The following is a 21,002-nucleotide window of genomic DNA, read 5'->3' as shown; positions in this document are numbered from 1 at the left end:
ACGGGGAACTCATTGACCGACTTAGACTGTGAGAGTACAGGATGAATACGAAAGTTTGGCCCAGTCCTGTGAGAGTGGTGCCAGCAGTACTAAAGCTCCGGGTGAACTGAGGCTGGGAAGGCAAGCTAAGGCTAACCAAAAAGGGCTGAGTGTGGGAAAGGAAGCAGAGCTACTCAACTCTCATATTGTTTCTGTTGTCTCTCTCAAGGAGAGTGATCTTTACACTGGAAAAGCTAGAACAAAAGAGCTAATTAGAGAGTCCGTGCACCCAAGAAAGTGGGAGTTGTAAGGAAATGCTTAGGCGCCAGTATACTAGGGTCCTGAAAGAAATAGCAGATATGATTGCTCAGCCACTATCACTGATACTGGAAAGGCCGTGGTGACCTGGAGAAGGACAAAGATCCTGATTTTCCTGTTAGAATTCTTACACGGTACTAAGTCAGTGGAATTGATAGAGACAATGGTTGTTTAGCAGGGTGCTTAAGAGTTCTCTAGACTTACTTAGTACTTACTACAGTTCCGCAAGATTCACACCTTTAAGAGAGCATCTATAAGGAGGAGCTTCAACCAGGATTGACTCCGGGAGATTCACAAGTCAGGATTCAGTTGAGGAGATTCACAAGCCAGAGACAGCAGTCGGACAGAACTGAGGAAGACAGAGAAGTGGTGGCAGGCTGCCCTGTGGAGAACACTGAAAGCAAGATCCGGAAGGCCTCCAGAAAAGCTAGCCAAGCCCCAAGTGAAGGAAAGAGAAATTAAAGGATTTGGACTTTAACTCCTGGCTGCATTTGAGGTGATTATTACACAGAACTGCAACTAAGGCTGCCTCCAGAAGCCCCCTAAGAAACTTGCACCCAGAGAACATCCCACTTTAGAGAAGAGAATATTACATTTTCCCAAAAGGGAAGAGAGGTAACTTTGTGAACTTTAGGCCAGTGAGCTTGCCTTCGATCCCCAGCAGAATTCGGGACAGAAATGTAGAATTGTAAAAGGAATCATTAGTGAGCATCTGGTGGAACGGTGGTCCCACAGAGAGCCATCACTGTGACCTTCTCCCCAACCAAACAGGAGATGCCAGCCTTGCCTTCTCTCCTTTTCTGATGGGCTTTGGGGGCTTAGATTGGTGCTGAGCATTTGATAATGTTTCTCGTGTTATTCACATGAACGAGCCAGAGAAAGATGGACTAGATGTCAACGATTTGGTGAGTTACTGTTCACTAAATCACATTTTCCCCCTGACTTGGTTGTTCTTCATCTTGGTGGTATAGATGGCACAAAGCTGGACAGCGGAGCAAGCATGCTGGTGGAGTGTTAGGCTAAATCTAATTAGGTGAAATTCTAGTTTAGTTTGCGTTCAAGAGATCGGCTTTCCAGGTGCTCGGGTGGCCGTGGCTAGACGCTGTGGTTCATTTGAAAAAGCCTTGGATGGTTTCCTTGGCCTTGCTAACTCAACTGCTTGCCAGTTTGGTGCGATATCTGAAGCAGTGACTGTGATCTCACACTACATTAAGAGAAGCACATGCGATTAGGGGCAGGGTGGGATGGGCAAACTGGATATATCCTGCTTTTGGCAGAGCTCATATGGAGCTTTGTGTTCAGTTCAGGATTCCACATTTGAGGAAAAACACAGATGAGCCAGACCCCATTCAGAGAAGGGCTGACATAATAGTGAGTGCCGTGAGGTGATGAGTGAAAAGGCATTTATTAAGCTCTTACTGTATGCCATTGCACTGTGCTAAGCACAGGAAGTACAAATGCAAAAGTGAGACAGTTGCTACCCGCAAGGAAGCTACTTTCTACTGGAGGCAGATCAAATCACTTAAAACTAGAGAGTCTGGAGGAGCGTGGTGGCCAAGGAGGGAAGTTTTAGTCTAGAGAGTCACAGGGATGGTGCGTTGATCCTAAGGCCTAAGTGTGACTGGCACATTTTTTCCAGAAGCAGTATCAGTGCGGTTACTGTGCCCAGAGCATAAGGTGGAAAGTAAGTGGACAGGGGAGGTGACAAGAGGGTCTGGGATCTGAGCGTCGATGGCATATTCAATATGGTCTGGTTTAGAACTGGCTAACTAGAGCAGCTGAGACTCACTCACCAAGCAGGGAAGCTCCGTCCCAGAGCAGTTGTTCATGAATTCATGGATTCTTTTCCCTATGGACTGGGGGCTTGGCTTCCGGAGTCTAGATTCTCACAGTCCAGGAGCTAGCAAGGCAGAGGCCAAGATGGCCATGGGATCGGCTGGATGACATACTTCATGAAGACTGGAATTTGGGTAAGAGCTGACTTGGAGGAGCATCTGAAGCTATCTCCCTATGTTTGAAGAGCTGGCTGTCCTGTGGAAGATTAACCTGGTTTACTGTGCGTGGCCCCCAAGGACACACTGAAGAGCAGTGGCTGGAGATTACAAAGAGGCCTGTATATGGGATCCCCCTCTTCAAGCAAAGGCCTTTCCCTCTACTGGCTTGGGTGTAGTCGAGAGAATTCTTACTCAGATCCAGGTCTGGGTGGGACTTAGGAAGGAAAGGAGGTGGCAAGGGCCCTGGGGCCACCTCGGGGTTGCCTGGTTCCCAGCAGCTCACATTCCAGTGCACAGAATAGTACGGAGAGTTATCCCTATGATTTCAGATCTCCTGGGTTCTTTTGACCACTGGAATTATGTGGCTTAACAAGGGATGCTTTGGGTCAGAGGCATTTGGTCATTGGTTTCTTAGCACCTGTCTTGCCTTTGCTTTCCTTCAAGTTGCAAAGTCTGCTCAGAAATTGAAGAGTGAAAGCAGACAAGCTTTTAATTGAGAAGTTTGAACGGAATTAGCAAATCCTGTCATGGATTGTGAATGTGCCTGGCTGTGTTTAGTTCAGTGTCCACGGGTACAAGTTTGTGACTAAGACCTCATGCTGCCGGCTCCTTTGGCAAGTGGGCGACATGGCCCCCATTAATCCCTACTTGGAGCTTCTCCTGGGCTTGTTTCTGGTTGGGGACCCAATCCATCTTCCCTCCTCCTCCAGCTTCCAGAATCAGAAACCGTTTTGGAACTTGCATTGGACACAGGTGGTGCTTTTCAATCTAACCGTACTTTGTTGTCAGGAAATTTCCAAGAGTGCCACTGAATGGAAAAGGTTGAAATGTTACTTTGGATTCATTATTTTTCACTTTGCAGTTCCAAATTTTTAAATATCACTTCCCTGTCAGTCAACCGGCATGTTAACATTACGCTAAGCTTTTCTGAAATGTTTGCTAAGTTAAAAAAATTAAATCTTGAATTTGATACTAGATCCAAGCAAGATTCTCAGATGATTTTTGTTCTACTTAACCTGTGTAGACTCCTTTATGTCCAACAAATTGTCTACTTACTAGAAAGCAGCCATGATGTTGATGATGTTCCGTATTCATTACTTTGGAATGGCAGCATGGCCTATTGGATGGAGGCTGATTCTGGAGGCAGAAGACCTGGCCTCAAGTCCATCCTCACCAATCCCGGTTGAGTCACTTGGCCAACCTCAGCTGTCTAGGAGATCTTCTCTTCATTGGGAGTTCAGGGTTTCTTACTGGCATTTTTCAGCCAGTGGTTAGTCCAGAACAAAGAGTCACCATTTCACTGGAAGAGAGAGTCTTTTGGTGACCACTCAGTTGATGGGCCAAATTAGAGGAAAAGTTCATAATCTTGATTTTTTTTCCTTTTAAAGTCATTATTTAGTCTAAGAAAAATAGAAGGTGCGAGGGAGCTAGAAAAGTTACATTCCCATGCTCTGTCCTAGTAACCCCAGAGGAAGCACCAGAAGAACCCTATTTACTTGTTTCACTTTTGGTTTATGTCCATAATCCTTTTACTGATCATCCCTTTAAAAGAAGCTTCTGTGCAAATATGCAGATATTTTGTATTAGGTGCATAATTTATGACCAGAGCACTGAAACAATTCCTGGGTTCTCTCCATAGAACTACTTTTTGTTGTCTTCTTCCATGGATAAAACCGTCAGGTTATGGCACATTTCAAGAAGAGAATGCCTCTGCTGTTTTCAACATATAGACTTCGTCACAGCTATTGCGTTCCATCCAAGAGTAAGTGCACCCTCCCGACTCTAGCCCTAACCTTCAATAATTCAGTGTGGGGTAGGGATGGAGAAGCGTTTGCCTGGATGCAAGTACAAAACTTTTTCGGCTTTATCTGCTTTTTGAGCACAGCTAACCTAAAAGTAGTCAGTAAATGTAACACAAAAGATTACTTCGTCTCTGTTGTGACAAAGTTATAGGAGAAAGGAGGCAGAGAAGGATGGCATTTCTAGATATTACTAACAAAACCCAGCAGGAAGAGCTGGAAAGAGAAATTTAAAATAATTGACTGACTCTATAAAATACTTAGGAGTCTACCTGCCAAGGAAAACCCAGGTGCTTTATATACACACTCTCCCCACAAATAAAGACAGATCTAAAGATTGGAAAGCTATTAATTGTTCATGGGTAGGCAGAGCCAATATAATAAAAATAACAGTTCTACCTAAATTAATTTACTTATTTTAATGTTGCACCAATCAAACTACCAAAAATCATTTTATACAACTAGAAAAAATATGAACAAAAATCACCTGTAAGAACAAAAAGTCAAGAATATCAAGGGAATCGAAGGAAAAAAATGTGAAGGCAGCTTAGCAGTACCAGATCTTCAAACTGTATTACAGAGCAATAATCAGAAACTTTCTGATACTGAATAAGAAATAGAGTGGTGGACCAGTGGACCAGTTGGGTTCACACAATACACAGTAATTGATGACCATATTAATTTAGTGTTTGATAGACTCAAAGATGCGAACTTGGGGGTAACAACTCACCATTTGATAAAAATTGCTGGGAAAACTGGAAATTAATTTGGAAAAAATGAGACATGGACCAGTATTTCACAGCATATGCAAAGATAAGGTCAAGATGGATAAAGGATTTAGGAAGAAAATTAGGAGAACGTGGGAAAATACACCTGTCACATATGCAGATAGGGGAAGAGTTTAGAAACAAACAAGAGATAAGAGAGGATCACAGCAAGTAAAACAATTTTGATTACATGAAATAAAAAGATTTTGCACAAATAAAACTAATATAGCCAAAATTTGAAAAAAAAAAAAAACCCAGGAAACTTGATAAAAATTTTTGTTTGTTTTTTTGCTGAGGTGTAACTGGTGTTAAGTGACTTGCCCAGGGTCACATAGTTAGGAAGTATTAAGTGTCTGAGTTCAGATTTGAACTCAGGTCCTCCTGACTTCAGGGCTGGTTCTCTATCTATTGCACCATCTAGCTGCCCCTAGATAAAAAATTTTTAAAGCAAGTTTCTCTGATAAAAGTTTCATTTCTCAAATGTATAGGGAACTGAGTCAAATTTATTTTTTTTAAAAGAGCTATTCCCCAATTAAATGATAAATGGTCAAATGACATGAAACAGGCAATTTTCTGAAGAAAGAGAGTGAAGAGATGGAAACAAAAGTCTATATAAAGTACATGGAAGTTCAAGGCTTTGTTAAAGTTATAATAAAGTTGAATAGATTTCTCAGATGATTAAGTTTTGGGTGGGAAGGGGCAGTACAAGCCTGGGAATCAGTTATAATGGTTGGCTTTCTTTCAACTCTTTCATGGGGCAAATATGAAGAGACAAAGCTTTGGAAACCTTAGTACATCTTAGAAGCATCTCACGCCTATGTCTTAAAAGGCCCCAACAGTGGGCTGCAATGCTATAGAAATGCAATTTTTCCCCTCTGAGAAATGTGTCACTTATTCCCACTTTCCCTCACAGAGTTTGGGTTTCCTATCATTGAAATGAAAAAAACAAAGGATATTAAAAAGACCTGCTCTCTTTCCCTTCATCTCATTTTTGAGGGCGGATTAAGATTTGGGGTTTTGTTTTTTGTTTTGTTTTGTTTTTCTTCTTAAACTTCCTCTCTGGCAAGGCCGCACAGGTATCAATTGTCCCAAAGGACAATAGAGTGGTTAAGTAGGTAAAGATAAAATAAAACAAAAAATCTTGGATTTGGAGTTCAAAGACTTGGGCTCAAATTCTGGTTCTTCCATGACTTTCTATGACTTTGGATAAATCCTTTCTCTTCTCTGGGCCTCAGTTACCTCATCTGTAGGAGTTCAATTACCTGACCTCGGTGGTTCCTTCCAGCTTTAAATCTATCCTTTGAACTTTGAAAGGCTCAGTAAGTAAGAGCTGTTGAAGGTTATGGACTCTATTAAGATGATTTTTATAGAAAAATTAATTACTTTTATTCAGACTTGTTTAGGTGTGGCTGTGGGGCCCTTAAAGGCCTTCAGATGGAATGGGACTATTTCACAGCCAGGGATGCCCCTCAGGGGGGCAGGCAGCATTTGGAGCCTACTAGTAGTTGGCTGATGGGACCCCTCACAAATGGCTCATCATGATCTTGCCAGTTAAGTTTATTTAATTTTTTAGAACTTCAAACAGGCTTTTGTTTTGAAAACATGGGTTAAGTGGGACTGACTTGGATTCTAGTTGACATTTTCTCAAGTTGTTGTGTCATTTAAAGTGAATCAGGTAGAATTGTCAGAGCTAGAGAAGAAAGTTCACAATCATTTGATTTTTTTCAGGGTAGAGAATTTAAAGAGAAGTGTAGGAAGCTTTACTATAAACTCTTCCCGAGATAGAATAGGCCTTGGTCTGCAGCCTAAAGAACAGTGGAATTGAAATCCAAAGACCTGGGTTCAAATCATTGGGTGACGTCAGTTCAGTCTCCTGGACCTCCCTTTTCTTATCTGTAAATTGACAGAATTGAGCTTGGTCTGTCAGTTCCCTTCCAGCCCTGAATCTATGCTGTGATAATTAATAAAAATGAACTTCCGTCTTGAAGATTGATTCCATCAACAAGTATGTCTTCAGCAGAGTACATGTATAGTAAGAATTCCCATTCCCAGTTTGTTATTCTTGTTCTTTAAGTTTTATTTTTTTTCTTCTACCAAAGATTATCATAAATTCCAAACTAAAAGGGATCTAAAAGGTCCCTACCTTTCTCGTTTTATTATATCAGTTTTATTTTGTTATCAACTATAATGAGTCCACTGAGGTAAACTGAGGTTCAGAGAGGCTAGATGAAGTGTCCATACTCAGATAGTTGACGTACAGAAAAGCAGAATTCAGACTTGGCTGTTGTTTCCCTAACTCTTTCCATTTCCCTGCACTTCTTCACACCCAATTAGAGTGAATATTTGCATGAGTTGGGCTCTTGCTGCAGTAAGAGAAAAGTTCTGTTCTTCTTTAGGATGACCGCTATTTTCTGAGTGGGTCCTTGGATGGAAAACTTCGACTTTGGAACATTCCTGACAAAAAAGTGGCATTGTGGAATGAAGTGGACGGGCAAACCAAGCTGATCACGGCTGCCAATTTCTGTCAGAATGGCAAATATGCTGTCATCGGCACTTATGATGGACGATGTATCTTCTATGACACTGAGGTCAGTGCTTTGCTGCTATGGCGGCATTAGGAAGTAGCCGTTTAATTGTAGAAAGGTAGAAAATTCTAGGTTTTACTTTCAAAGGTTGTCACAACTAACAGACTCACAATCTCCTTTTAGCATTTGAAATATCATACACAAATACATGTAAGATCTACCAGAGGACGCAACAGAGTGGGAAGAAAAATTACTGGCATTGAACCTTTACCTGGAGAAAACAAGGTACTCTATTGTTATATCCCCAATGTCTGCCCAGTCTTGGCCTTCCGCTGGGAAGTCCAGGGCTTTATTAGTCTTTTCCCTTTGTTCCGTCAAAGCATGGGATGCATGTGTTTGTTGGGGCTTCTTTCTCTTTCATTCTGTCCATCTCCTCCAAAAGTTAAGCTTTTAATCTAACTTTTCATTTGTTATGTTTTTTAGATACTTGTGACCTCAAATGACTCCAGAATTAGGCTATATGACCTTAGAGATTTGTCATTGTCCATGAAATACAAAGGCTATGTCAACAGCAGCAGCCAGATCAAAGCAAGTTTCAGGTAAACTGGTGATGGGAAATGGCCAGATGGGATCAGAGCATTTCCCCTCCCCTAAAGTAAGGTGTTTCTGATATTTCCAAACACTTTCATATCACTGATCTCATTTTATTCTACCGATGGTAGGTAGGCAACAAACTATCCCCATTTTGCAGAGAGAGCAAACTGAGGTCTAGAGAAGATTGGCCCTGCCCCAGATGGCACTGACAATCCTGACAAGATTGAGGCTACAATCCCTAATTGGGATTGCAAACTCTGGCCCTGCATTTTCCACTTGTGTATACAGAGGGTAGACCCAGGACCTTTTGGAGAGAAGAGAGCTCCAGGCTGGGCAGGTGCCCCCAGGGATATCTTCTAGTTCTGCCCAACTTCTCTGGGAAGCTTCAGGCAAGTCACTGAACCTGTGGGCCCGAGGCAGTCCGTGCTTCTGCAGCAGATTGGATGAGTGGATGTATATTGTAAGATGATGCAGAGGGAACTTTCTCTAATGGAGGCTTTGATTACCTTTCATCCTAAAACACTTAAGCTATATGCTTTGCTGTGGACAAAGGCTTAGCCTCTCATCCTCAGTTTCCTCATCTCTAAAATGGAGATAATCTATACCTACAGAGCACCTGCTTTACAGGGTAATGTTTATTAAATCCTTTACAAACTAGAAGTACTATGTGAATGATGTCAGTTGATCTGAAAAACTGAAGTCTCAGAGTGATCTCAGCCTTATTAACAACATAATCCCAGTTTCACATGATCCCAAGGATTTCCTTCTTCGGGTAGGATAGCCAGATAAGTCACTAGTGCCCTGGATTTGCTGGGTTCAAATCAGCTTGAGCTACTTATTAGCTTTGTGATGCTGGGCGAGTCACTTGATAGGGTTAGAGTGTATATACCTCAGTTTCCTCTTCTGAAAAATAAGGGAGGTGGGTGGCACTCAGTAGCCTGTAAGCTCTCTTTTGGACATCATAAAGTATAAAGCTAAGCTATCAGAATAGTAGATGGAGGGCCAGGCTTGGAATCAGTAAAACCTGATTTCAAGTCGTCTTTACTAGCTATTTCCTATTATATATATATCTACTTGCTGAGTGATTGTGGATTAGTCAGTCTCCAAGGGTTCCCAATGACTTTTGAAGACTATAAAAGAGAGAAGTTGCTAATCCCCAGCTGGTATAGGGAGCTTCAGTACCAGAGTTCCTCTACTTAGATAAAACCACAGGGCCGGGTCTGGTTTTAGTAGAGGTGGCTTCTGTGAAAGTCAAGGTACTTGTTTACATCCAGTCAAAGGAAAAAAAGCTTCCAATTTTGAAAAAAAGACTTTGGAGACATCCTTTTATAGTGCTGCCTTGAAAAAAGTCCTATTGCTAGATACTAAATGTGGGGGTGTTTTTTTTTTTCTTTTAATTTAGCCACGATTTTACATACATTGTTAGTGGTTCAGAAGATAAATATGTTTATATTTGGAGTACTTACCACGACCTCAGCAAGTTTACATCAGTTAGAAGAGATCGCAATGACTTCTGGGAAGGTATTAAAGGTAAAGTCCTGTTTTTGTGTTCTCTACTTTTAGTAGTTCTCACTTTTTTCAATTAAAAATCTTAAAGGGGAAGGACAAAAGTTTGATTGAGTTCATTCAGATTCGATGGCATTAGAACATCAGAAATTTTTCAGAGGTTCCTTTCAAGAATTTTTATGGCTTCATGTTTAGAAATGGTTCCGTGGCTGACTTTGAGGAACATTTTTATAGAAATGGGGTACAGTTTACACCAGAACATTCGGTGTTTCAAAGTCTGCCTTTGTTTTCTGGCGGCATCTTAATCTTCCCGAAATGGCTTTCTTCCCTCTAGCACACAATGCGGTTGTCACATCAGCCATCTTTGCTCCGAACCCGAGTTTGATGTTGTCGTTGGACTTGCCGTCTGAGAAGGCCGAAGCTAATGATAAAGATACTGATTCTCAAGCTTCAGATCCCATCCCTTCTGGTAGGTGCTTACGCTGAATTTGACCTCACCACTTTGGTCCCTTTGGTAAGAGGTGTCTATGAACAATATGGCTCGTGCTTGTTCAGGGCAGTGAATTTATCAAGCCCTGATAACTTCCCTACATGTCTCCATCCTCTCAGGTTTGCATTTCTCAGAAATACACTTTTCATTCAGTTCCTGAAGCATTTAAGCACTCATTCGGTGCCAGGCCTTGTGTCAGGTGAAACAAAGAAAGCCGGTCCCATCTTCGAGGACCTCACTTTCTCCTTAGGGGAAAAGGGTACATAGATCAATGAATACAATAATTATACAAAACAGAGTGATTACAGAATTTTGAGGTAGTGGAGAAAATACTAAAAACTGGGGGATCAGGAGGGGCCTCTTGTTAGAAGGCCTATGCTATGAGCTCAGCTGTGAAGGGAGCATCTGAGGAACGGGGGGCTCATTTTGACAAAAGCCCAGAAGCTGGAGTTGCCAGTTTGGCTCAAACCTAGAACCTAGAACGTATAAGGGAGATGAAAGTGAAATCATTCTGGGAAGATAACTAGATTGGGACTGACTGAGTGTCAAACAGAGGAGTCTTTGTTTGATCATGAAGCCATAGGGAACCACTGGAACTTCTTCAGGAAGGTAGTGCTGTGCTCAGCCTATATTTTAGGAAGATCCGTTCAGCAGCTCTGAGTGGGATGGTTTGGAAAGGGGATGAGAATAAAGGTAGGGAAACCATGAATTAGGCCATTGCTATAGCCTAGACTAGAGGTGCTGAGAGCCCAAGAGTTGTAACTGAATGAAAATAAAGGGCCTCTTCTGAAAGATATATAGAAGGCATAATTGACAAGACTTGGCAACTAATTGGATGTGGGACAGCATGACTCACAGTTTGCAAACATGGCTGATTGAAGGGATTGTGGTATCCTTGCCACAAGACAAGTTAGATAGAAATTGAGTTTGAAGGGGAAGGTAATCTTCATTTAGACACGTTGAGGTGGAGTTGCCCATGGGAAATTCCTATAGAGATGTTTTGTTTTGTTAATGGTAGAGAGAATAGAAGGAAGAGGGCCTGGAACAGAGGGTGGAGGTTGGATAGTTCCACAATGGAGACCGAGGAGGAACAATTGGACAGGTTAGAGGAAAAGACAGACAAAAGTCTGGGAGGACAGTGGGGATGCAGGTAGTCAGCAACGCTAGGGATGAGGGAGAAGTCAGTGGAGAGGGCCAAGAAGAGCCTGTTCCATCAGGCCACTTGGGACAGCCGTTTGAGTTGAGCCATGGAGCTGGAAGCCAAGCCACAAGGGCTTGAGGCGTGAATGAGTGCAGGCAGGGGGCACACATGTAGCCTTTTCTCAGAGTTGGGCTGCAAAAGGGAAAAAGTGGTGAGTGGTCTTTGAAGGGATAGCGACTACCCAGATTCTTTTGTCTCTGAGGGAAGAGATGGGCCTATGTGCAGGCAGCCCGGGGGAGGCTAGAGGTAAAGCACTTTGGAGATTAGGAAAGAGCTAGCCCCAGGGAGAGGCGGGACCAAGAAAAAGAAGAGGAAATCAAAGTGAAACTGGAGCTCCAGCCCCATTCTTTGCCAGCTGTCCTTCTGGTACAAGGAGCATCCCACATTCAGATGATCAGAAGCTGATCCCTAGCCACGTGACATCAGGGGCTACTTGTTACTGAAACTGTGGCCTATGGCCACGTCTGAATGACGAGGGCCATCCAAGGACGAGGGGTGATGTGGTCGCATCCACAACACTTTGCTCTGGAATGGAGAAGGATGAATCGGCAGTATTTATTGGGCACCTCCTGTCTCCCACTTACTGTGCCGAGTGCAGTGGGGCAAAACAGGGTAGAAATTGGAAGAAAGAAATACGATAAAGTCTCCCAAGTGTCACCGAACTAGAAGCGAGGCCATTTGAAAAGATAAGCTTTTTGAATTAGAGAATAGCTTTACAATTTTTGGAAATTAGATGCACGAAGCCAGGCGAGGAGGTTGGAAGCTGGTTGCCTGCAAATACTCACTTAGCTACCATGCATGCAGTGGCAACTCTTCCTTGTTATAGAGCAGCCTGCTCAACACTGTGAGTGTTTGAGGGCAGCCAGCTTCCAGCCTCCTCCCCTGCCCATATGCTTGAGGACTTAAGGATGTCTTAGTTGATCCCTCCAATGACCTTATCTCTTCCTTGCTCATTAACCCAGCCACCCACAGACCATCCCTTGGCCACTTTCCTCCTCTCCTACTTCGAAGCTTCTCTCTCTTGACCATGACATCTTTTTCTTCCATCTTTCCCTGTCTTCACTCCTCCTAAATCTGCTCTTTATCATCACATAACCTCTAATGCATGTGTCTCCTCCTGTTTTCCCCAGATAAATAGAGCTCTAGACTTAGAATCTGCCTCAGACCCTTACTAGCTAGGTAGCTCTGGACAAGTTATTTAAACTTGGTCAATTTTAGTTTCCTCATTTGTAAAATGGGTATGTTCGTCATCATCATCATCATCATTATCATTGTGAGCATTAAATGAGACACTATATGTAAAACCCTTGGTAAACTATCATCGTTGGGTTTTTTCATTCCCCCTGTTCTGCCCTCACTGTGTCACATCCATAAAGTTCAGACCATAGTTACTAGTTCATCTGTATAGAAGGGATGTCCCCAAAGCTGTTAGCACAGTCTTAAACTTGACTATCTTGCATTGCCCTCATGTCTTAACCAAAGCCCAGTTCTAGATCGCCTCTACCATCTTATTTATCTTTTGCTACTTGGGTACTTGTGGAGGAAGTTGCACCACTGATGACTAGGTCCTCACTCGGTACTAATCTTCCAGCTAAGCTCAACTGAGACCTCAGTGCTTCTACTGTAATCATTTTATTTTCCTCTCAGTTGATTATCATTCCCCCTGATTGTGCAAAAGCTGTGTCTTTGAGGCCCCTTATGGTATCTGTCTCATCCCTGCTTGATAGGGGAAATGAAGACCATCCTGGGCTCCATTGTCTAAGCGATAGGTGGTCTTTTTTGCTAATGTCAACTTCTCTACACATGCCTTTGAACCCATCCCCATCAGTGTCTCTTGTGTCTTCCTCGGTGGGTCATCGCCCATCTCCTGGCACTAATCATTCTTGTTTCTGAGGGCACGGCTTTGTCCTGGGTTTTCTTGACTTCTCACTACCCTTGTATCTTTCTCTTCTCCTTTGATCTCATCCACCAACATGGACTCAACTAGTGCATCATTCCCAAATCTACAAGAACATTTTTAACCTTTCATGAGAGGCAGTGGGGCATTGTGGGTAGAGGACTTAGCTTAAAGTCAGGAAGACCTGTGTTGAAATTCTGCATCTAGCATCTCTAGCTATTTGATCTGGGAAAGTCCCTGAATTTCTTGGGGGCCACCGGGGAGCTCTCTAAGAAATTGCATAGGAAGTGCTCATCTGCGTTGGCAAAGGGTGTTTCCTTATCAGAAGCTCCCGATGCCAGGAAAAACTTTGATTCTTGGAAATATTCTTTCTCCTGAACTCCCACCTCGCCTTAACCAGCCAGCTGCTGGATAGCAGAGTCAGACCTTCCATCAGGCTATCCCAAACCACCTCATCTTCTTCCCCTAAAACAGAACAGATGAGCCCTTTCTCCCAACTTACTCGTTGCTCGTTTCCTCCCCAAGATTTCCCCAGTCACTGAGCTTTGCAATCTGGGGGCCCTTCTTGACTCTTGACTACTCCTTTCCTGCCAGTCACCGGGCCGGTTCAGTTCGAACTCAGTGATGCCGTTGAAGCCAATCGCTGTTCTCCACCTTTAGGTCAGTGAGTGATGGACATCATCATACGGGAACGTTTCAAGATTTGCAGAGGGTCCAAAAAGAGGATTGTCTGTGTAAGAGAGAGTGGGAGGCTTTTTCTTAACTGCTTCTGTCTTCTGCTTTCTTCTATGTTTAAGTGTCATTGAAAGTCTTTTCCTTTTTTGTCACCATCACTACCTACCGATTGTCCTTCTTCCTCACTGGCAGCCCAGTTCTCCTTTGGGAACAGCAGTGTGGTGGAGCCAAACAGCAGCCTGTTTGCTTCTTGCAATCCTTTCCCTGCTTCTCCACTGTGTCCTAGCCGTCTGCCCCATAGCTGTCCAGAGCTTCCCAAGGCCCAAGGCCCATCAGACCTCTCCCGGTCTCACACCACCATCTGGCCCCAAACCAGCCCTCCCAACTTCTTACCCACCAAGGTCCATATCAAATTGACCATACTGGTTGGTTCACTCTCTCCCACCTCTGTGGCTTTGCACAAGCTGCACCCTTGCTTTATCCCCGACTTTGACTTCTTTGCTTCCTTCAGACTCACTTCACCTGGCCGCATCTGGTTGGTCATGTTCTTTCCCTCGGGTAGCTTGGTATTTATTTGCTTACGCTTCTGCCCCTCTCCCTAATAGAGCCCAGACTTTTTGAAGGCAGGGCCAGTTTCGTTTTCTAAGTCTTTCCATTCTCACGCAGTGGCTCTCGCCCATTGGGGCTTTAACCCCTGTTAAATTCTATTCTCATCTAGTCAAAGATTTCGTTTTCCTAAGAATTTCAGATATTTCCTTTGCAGTATCATCTACGGGAGCAATAATTGTTTTCTAGCAGAAGTCACCATCAGCTTTGCCTCTGTCAGAATGATTATCCACTTCAAATTAGGACAATCAGTTGATGAGTTTGTACTTGATTCATGTCTAGATAAACACTCTCAACTCAGTTTCTTCCAGTTTCATCTCGACTGTTCTCAAGGCATCGTCTTTCCTAATCATTCCTTTCATGGCCATGGTTTTCCTTGGGATGAATTAGAGGGTGAGGAAAGCCCCCCAGCAACCCCTCTTCATTATCTAAGCTGGCCAGCTTTTCTTGACACTTCATATTTACCAGATCATTCAATGGAAAGATTGAAGGGCGCTTGGAAATGACCTCATCCCCAGGGGTCCTTCACTTTTCTGTGTATCCCAGGCCCTCAATGAGTCAGGCAGCTGAAGAAGCCTCTGCACCCACCCCTGCTTACAGTCCCGCTTCTTTCCTACATTCTTAATTGAAGCAAGTGCCACATTTGAGTTAAGAAGGTCGTGAAAATGGCGATGGGATTGCTTTGTCCGTCCACCTTCGTGGACCACCCTGAATTCTTTTCTTGGACTCCGGGCTGTGAGCCTCTGATCCAGTCTAACCCCCTCATTTGCCAAAAAGAAGAAGCTGAGACCTAGAGAAGGTAGTAAGTGGCAGAGCCGGGATTCGGACTGGGGCCTGATTCCACCTTTGGTACTTCCCAGAACCTCAGGGATATTCTGGTCTCTTTACAAGAGGCAGAACTTTTCATAGATTTTCTGGAATTTCTTTTTGTTCCTTGGCAGCCAACTAAGGGTGACTGACTGATCCCAGGGTCTGGCACAGAGAGTTATATCCGATCTCTTTCTTTTCTACTCCTGGCAGCCCATGTCTGGGGAGGAAAAGTGAAACTTCAGTGTCACTCCAGTTCGTCTCCTTGCTCCTCTTCCCCTTTCACATTTCCCAAAGACTTATGCCCTATTCCAGAGATCAAAGCTGAAAGGGAAAACGTTTTCAAATGCTCAGAATAGATCTGTGACAGAGCTGAGCCAAGTGGCTCACTCGTGCCCCCTTCAGCCCCCTGGAACAACCAGCCTGCTTCTTCGGGAGGAGTAGATTTCCCTCCTGTGAACTGCAAGCATTCTTGCGTCTGTGATCCAATGCTGTTAGACTTAGCGAACTGACTTGTGACTGGGTGCGGAGCCAGGATGCACTGCAATGACTTCACCGTCCCTCATGGTGGCTGCACTGGGTCTGCCTTCCAGTTTCAGTGTAAATACGTGGAACCCAAAGGCTAGAGCTCACTTTGGTGTGCCGCCACTGACTCTATGGCTGAGAAAGCCTCTAACTTCCTGTCATCTTAGGAAACTCTAAACTGTGGTCAAATGGAATAAACCCTAGAGCCATTCCATAATCCGAGGGGGACACTTGGGGGAAGGGTTTCAGAGACAGAAGAAAAAAACTGAGGAGGGAGAGAGAGCAAGAGCACTAGAGATTTTGTATGTTTGGATGGAGGAATAGCTTCCATTTTCTGGGGCAAGAAAAGCCCGTGGTGGAGCAACTAGGTGGCGCAGTGGAAAGAGCACCAGTCAGGAGGACCCGAGTTCAAATCTGGCCTCAGACACTTAACACTCCCTAGCTGTGTGACCCTGGGCAAATCATGTAACCCCATTGCCTCAGAAAAAAAAAGAAGAAGAAGAAGAAGAAAAATAAAAGCTAGTGGCTTGCTAAAAGAGGCTCTACAAAAGGAGAATGACTCTGGTCATGCTCTGTTCCAACTTTTGGTTTAGAAACTCTGATTACTGTAGCAAGATACAGCTTGTCTCCAGTTCTTTGGAAACTGGCTAAGACAAAGCCCAGGCAAGGTAAACCTGTGAGCAGGGTATGATGAGCAAGCTAGGGGAGTGGTAGCTTGGGGTTCACAGGCACCCTTAGGCAGATCATGTAGAGATTTCAGAGAACCTGTGACCTTGGGCCTTTGTGGTTCAGCCAATTCTGTTTCACTAACCTTTGGTTTCCTTCTGTATTTTATGCATTTTAAGAACATAAGCGGGAGGAGGAGCATACATAGGCTTCCCTATCCCATGATCCCAGGGATTTGGGACACCCAAAAAAGGCTGGTGGTAAACTGAAGGACTCCCAGAGAAGAGAATCCTATGTGTGGTGTATGCTAGGCCGCGAGGAGAAGGGAAGAAGGGGGCTGTGAAGGCTTTTGGTTTCCTATTTCTTTCGAATTCACGAATGCCTCTTTCTTGTTTTTTTATGTTTTTCAGGTGCCCTGAAGACCGACCATACCGAAGTTCTTCTCTCTGCCGATTTCACTGGAGCCATCAAAGTGTTTATTAACAAAAAAAAATATGTCGCTTGACTTATGACAACCTCAACTTGAAATAAACATCGATGAGTCCTTTTCTCTAGGCATCCTGAGTGAAAAAGCATTGGAGTAGTATTGCAGGCTAACATTGTTTTTAAGCTGTTCAGAGCTAATATGTTTGGGGAGGCAGTGTCAGGAAGCTAGGAACTGGGCCAGGGCCACTAGAAAGGATATGTTTGTGCAAGAGGAGAGTTGCCCAGTGGTTGGCTTCACATTTTCAAACTGGTTGTGGTTTTGCTATATAGTTGTCAACATGCGAAGGTTTCTGCATGAAATATATTCATCTATGAATCTCCTGTGTGTGCCTTTTTTTGGTTACATGCCCTGAATTTTAACAACTCAGTGCTTCAGAGGCTGTTTTGGCTGTTCAGTGACAGGAAAATGGTTTTGGTTTAGCGTTTCAAAAAAACTTTTCTTTTGCACAGAATTCCTTTTTTTGTTTTGTTTTTTTGTTTTTTTTAATGGTGGTCCCTTTGGACTCTTGAATGACTTGGAGAAGATGATACAGATTTCCAGTAGATCAACAACTCCATGTAAATGTTTTTATAAATTTCCCAATTTGAGGACAATTGTTTTTGTGGCCTTGTTGTGGATTTTAGGGTTTTCTTTGTATGTGTATATAGAAATAGCATTTCTTCATTTTTGCACACTGGAGCACAATGTTTCTATGTAAAGAACACTTTTCATTCCTTATTTGTGGGCAGTAGGCTCTATGAGAGCTCACTTGAAAAAAAAAAGCTGCACTCGTTAGAAATTCTTTTCTACAACACTGTAAAAATGAATTTGTTTACATTTTTTTAAGGCATTGGAGTTTTCCAAAATTAAGCTGTTTTGATTTGAGTTGCTGAATTTGAAGGACTTTGTAAATATCGCTCTACTGTACCAATGAAATAACATCGGGGCAGCCGAACCCCAAGCGTGTTGTTGATGGTTAGCCTATGTCTCAGAAAGTAAAATGTATAATTAAAAGTTGGTCACCAACATTTGGTAAATGTCATTTTGTTTTTAAATGACTCAGGTTTCTCATAGCAGGCCTGCAACACCTGGTTTCTAGTGCCAGCCTTGTTCCTGAGCTACTTTGGTGACCGGAGGCAAGGCTCTCGGACACTCGGAGTATGTTTCCTCATCTGAGAAGGGGGGGATTGGCTTAGGTTTTCTTGAAGGCCTCTTTTCTCTCTACAACTCTCTACTGTGTTAATCGACTTAGCTGAATTTGTTGTGGTAAGTAGAATCTATTAACTGAGGACAAAAATGCTCAGAACCAGATCTTAAGGCATGATGGTAAATGAAGAGTAGAGAGTTAAGAATCAGTTACAAAATGACCATTTGGGATACAAGAACTTCATACGGTACCTACCGTCGTCATCTTCAGCTTGTAAAGTCATCAGAGGCCTCAGGAGCAACAGGTAATTTTGAGGAGTTGTGGATGACTGGGTTTGCCAGGAAGCCAAGATTTAGTCTGGCCCTGAGACGTTTCCCCAGAGCTTGGCCCCGCTCACTAGCTTTTTCTATTGACTTGTGATTTCTTTATTGCTTGGGGCTTGGGCCCTCCTGACTCAGGTTTTGTAGGCACGTGGTGAGCCTGGTGACCAACTAAGCTGCTGTACCCCCTCTGCTCTGGGCTCACCTGGCTGGCATTCCAGCCATGGCCAGCGTTGTCTTCTAACTTCACGTCTTCGACTTTTGAGGGCCGCTCGGTTTTCCTAGTCTTTGGCTTGTGACTTCTGGGCTGCTGTTGTACTGTTGCCTGGGAGCTTCAGCATTTCCGGTGTAACTATTTCCTGAAAGAGTTTGTGGTTAATTTGAAAGAAAAGATAATTAGCGCCAGGGAGTATATTTGGGCCCTGAGTGCCTGACCTCTCTCTCGGTTAGTAACCTTGTCAGAATTAATTGGCTGCTAACATTTAAAAAGTTAGTTAATGTGGAAAATCCTCACCCTACCAAGTGATGAGTATAGAAATAATATAGCTTTGAGTTTTACTTGGAAGCAGATATTCATTCCTAAGCTTAGCCTTAGGCCACGGTGAAGGAGATGGGTTAGAGTCAAGCCCTGGCTCTGCTCAGAGCTGTTTCAGGAAGCATTTTCCCTCTCCTGTTGACTTACTTTGAATTTAAACGCCATTGAAAATTATATGTGGTGACTGACCACAGCTGAAAATGCCCCATGTATAATTTTAGCATTGAGTTAATGTTCTGTGAAATTGGTACTGAACACACACCCCAAAACGGCCCAAGAATCAGATGCCCGTTTACTCCCAGGGGCTAGGGAAATGCCTTGGTGACTTGGGAGAATTCTCAGTGCCAGCTTGTGGGAGCTCTGTCTTATCATCTCTGAAGAAGACTGGCCACGGTTCTGGTTCTTAATTTCACTTTACCAGGGTGTGGGGCTTTGTAGGCCCAATCATCTTGTCCAGTCTTTTCCAAGTACAACTCTCCTGTGAAGTAGGCCATAATGGAGGATTCATCATGTTTGCCACTTAGCTTTCCCTAGATTCAGTTCAGCTGGACACGTGGGGGAAGGGGGAGGGTGGCCACAGCCTTTACCTAGGGAGGAGTCTGCCAATGGAGTTTAGAGGTCTGAAGAAATCAGACGAAAGGTACTTTCCCAGCATTGTTCAGCAATAATAAGAGCCCTTTGCCAGTGCCGGAGCTTTGTCCTCGTTGGAATTCTGGGAGGTAAGTGGAATAAGCTGAAATTGTGTTTGACAGATGACATGTGACTGACTCTCAGAGAGTAAAGACCTTGTGCAGAGTCACATCTTCTGAGCCCAATGATCTTTGCTATCAGACCATGAGTTTCTGAGATCTCCAGTGCATTTTGAAATACTTCAGAAAGTGCCTCCAGTTTCTACCAAGGTGTAGCTGTTTGCTTTTTCCAAGAGTTCCAGGATAAGACACCTAAGTCTGCTCAGTGGCTGCAAGGGGCCTTCAGATCAGAGGACTCTGTGCCGTCATGAGTGTTTTTGACCTTATTCACTTGGTGCCTTCCGGAACTTTCCAGCTGGCTCTGATTTCCTGATAAAAGTCTAGGTTAAAAGTTGAAAGAACTGAAAGTGTTTAGCTTGGAGGAGAGAGAACTTGCAGGGGCACCATGGGATTTAATAATTAAATGTAAAGTCTTAAACTGAGCAAGTTGATTTCAGTTAACCCAAATACAAAATGGAAGATCATAGATTTCGAGCTAGAAAGGAACTGAGAAGCCATTGAGTTCATCAAGTTCAACACTCATTTTAGAGATAAGGAATCTTCTCTGAGCCAGAGAAGCAGTCAGTTGCTCAGGGTCACTCAATATGTGCTTTGAACCCAAGTCCGTCCCTGTTCACTATTTCCTGCTGCCACACATGTCGTCTTCTCCACTGGCTTTTGTTGTTGAGTCATGTCCGATTCTTCATGATCCCATTTGGGGTTTTCTTAGCAGAGAGATACTAGAGTGCTTTACCATTTCCTTCTCCAGCTCATTTTACTGAAGAGGAAACCGAGGCAAACGGGATGAAGTGACTTGCCCAGGATCACACAACTAGTAAGTGTCTGGGGCTGGATTTGAGCTCAGGCGGATGAATCTTCCTGACTCCTGGCCCGGTGCTATCCACTGTGGTGCCACCTAGATACCCATTTTGGTTTTGGCGGACTGCAAATTCAGTTTGAGTCAGTGCTGTAATGTGGCACGATTGATCTGAGGCAATGTGCAGAACCAAGTGACGGTAAGAACATGGGAATGCTGGGAATACCACCAGGTTCCACTTCGGAAGTCATTCCTGTTTGGAGCAGCCTCTTCCCACAGTGGGAGGTACTCTTCCCGTCTGGGCCTCTCTCCATCATCCCAGCTCCAGTTTTCCCCAAACTGGATTTTTTGAGTAAAGCGTAGGGAACATATGCCCATAGATTCCAACTCTTTCACTTGTCATTCCACCCATCATTAGCTCAGGAACAATGATACCAGCTAACGTTTGTATAACTGAGTTGTGCGTAGCGCCAAACACTTTTATTCTTTTATTTGATCATCACACTAACCCTGGGCGGAACCTACTATCATTATCCCCATTTTACAGATGAGGAAACTGGGACAAACAGAGGAAGTGATTTGCTTACGGTGACAGTGTGAGAGGCTAGATTTGAACTTGGGTTTTCCCGATTCTAAGCTG

The 21,002-nt window shown here is 43.7% G+C and overlaps 1 protein-coding gene across 1 annotated transcript in view; it reads left to right on the top strand.

The window, feature by feature from the left end:
- The window catches only part of WDR44 (WD repeat domain 44), an 82,996-nt gene extending 65,151 nt beyond the window's left edge, over positions 1–17,845 (top strand). The window contains exons 14-20 of the mRNA XM_003775020.4: positions 3,931–4,053; positions 7,254–7,445; positions 7,566–7,667; positions 7,866–7,981; positions 9,379–9,506; positions 9,817–9,951; positions 16,760–17,845. Coding sequence (XP_003775068.1) covers positions 3,931–4,053; positions 7,254–7,445; positions 7,566–7,667; positions 7,866–7,981; positions 9,379–9,506; positions 9,817–9,951; positions 16,760–16,854 — 891 coding nt within the window. The 3' untranslated portion in view covers positions 16,855–17,845. The remainder of the gene's footprint in view (positions 1–3,930; positions 4,054–7,253; positions 7,446–7,565; positions 7,668–7,865; positions 7,982–9,378; positions 9,507–9,816; positions 9,952–16,759) is intronic.
- Positions 17,846–21,002: the final 3,157 nt, after the last annotated feature.

This window comes from Sarcophilus harrisii, chromosome X (assembly GCF_902635505.1).
Source record: "Sarcophilus harrisii chromosome X, mSarHar1.11, whole genome shotgun sequence".
NCBI classification, from domain to species: domain Eukaryota; kingdom Metazoa; phylum Chordata; class Mammalia; order Dasyuromorphia; family Dasyuridae; genus Sarcophilus; species Sarcophilus harrisii.
Note: the sequence above shows the minus strand (reverse complement) of the source record. Positions and strands in the feature narration are given on the sequence as shown.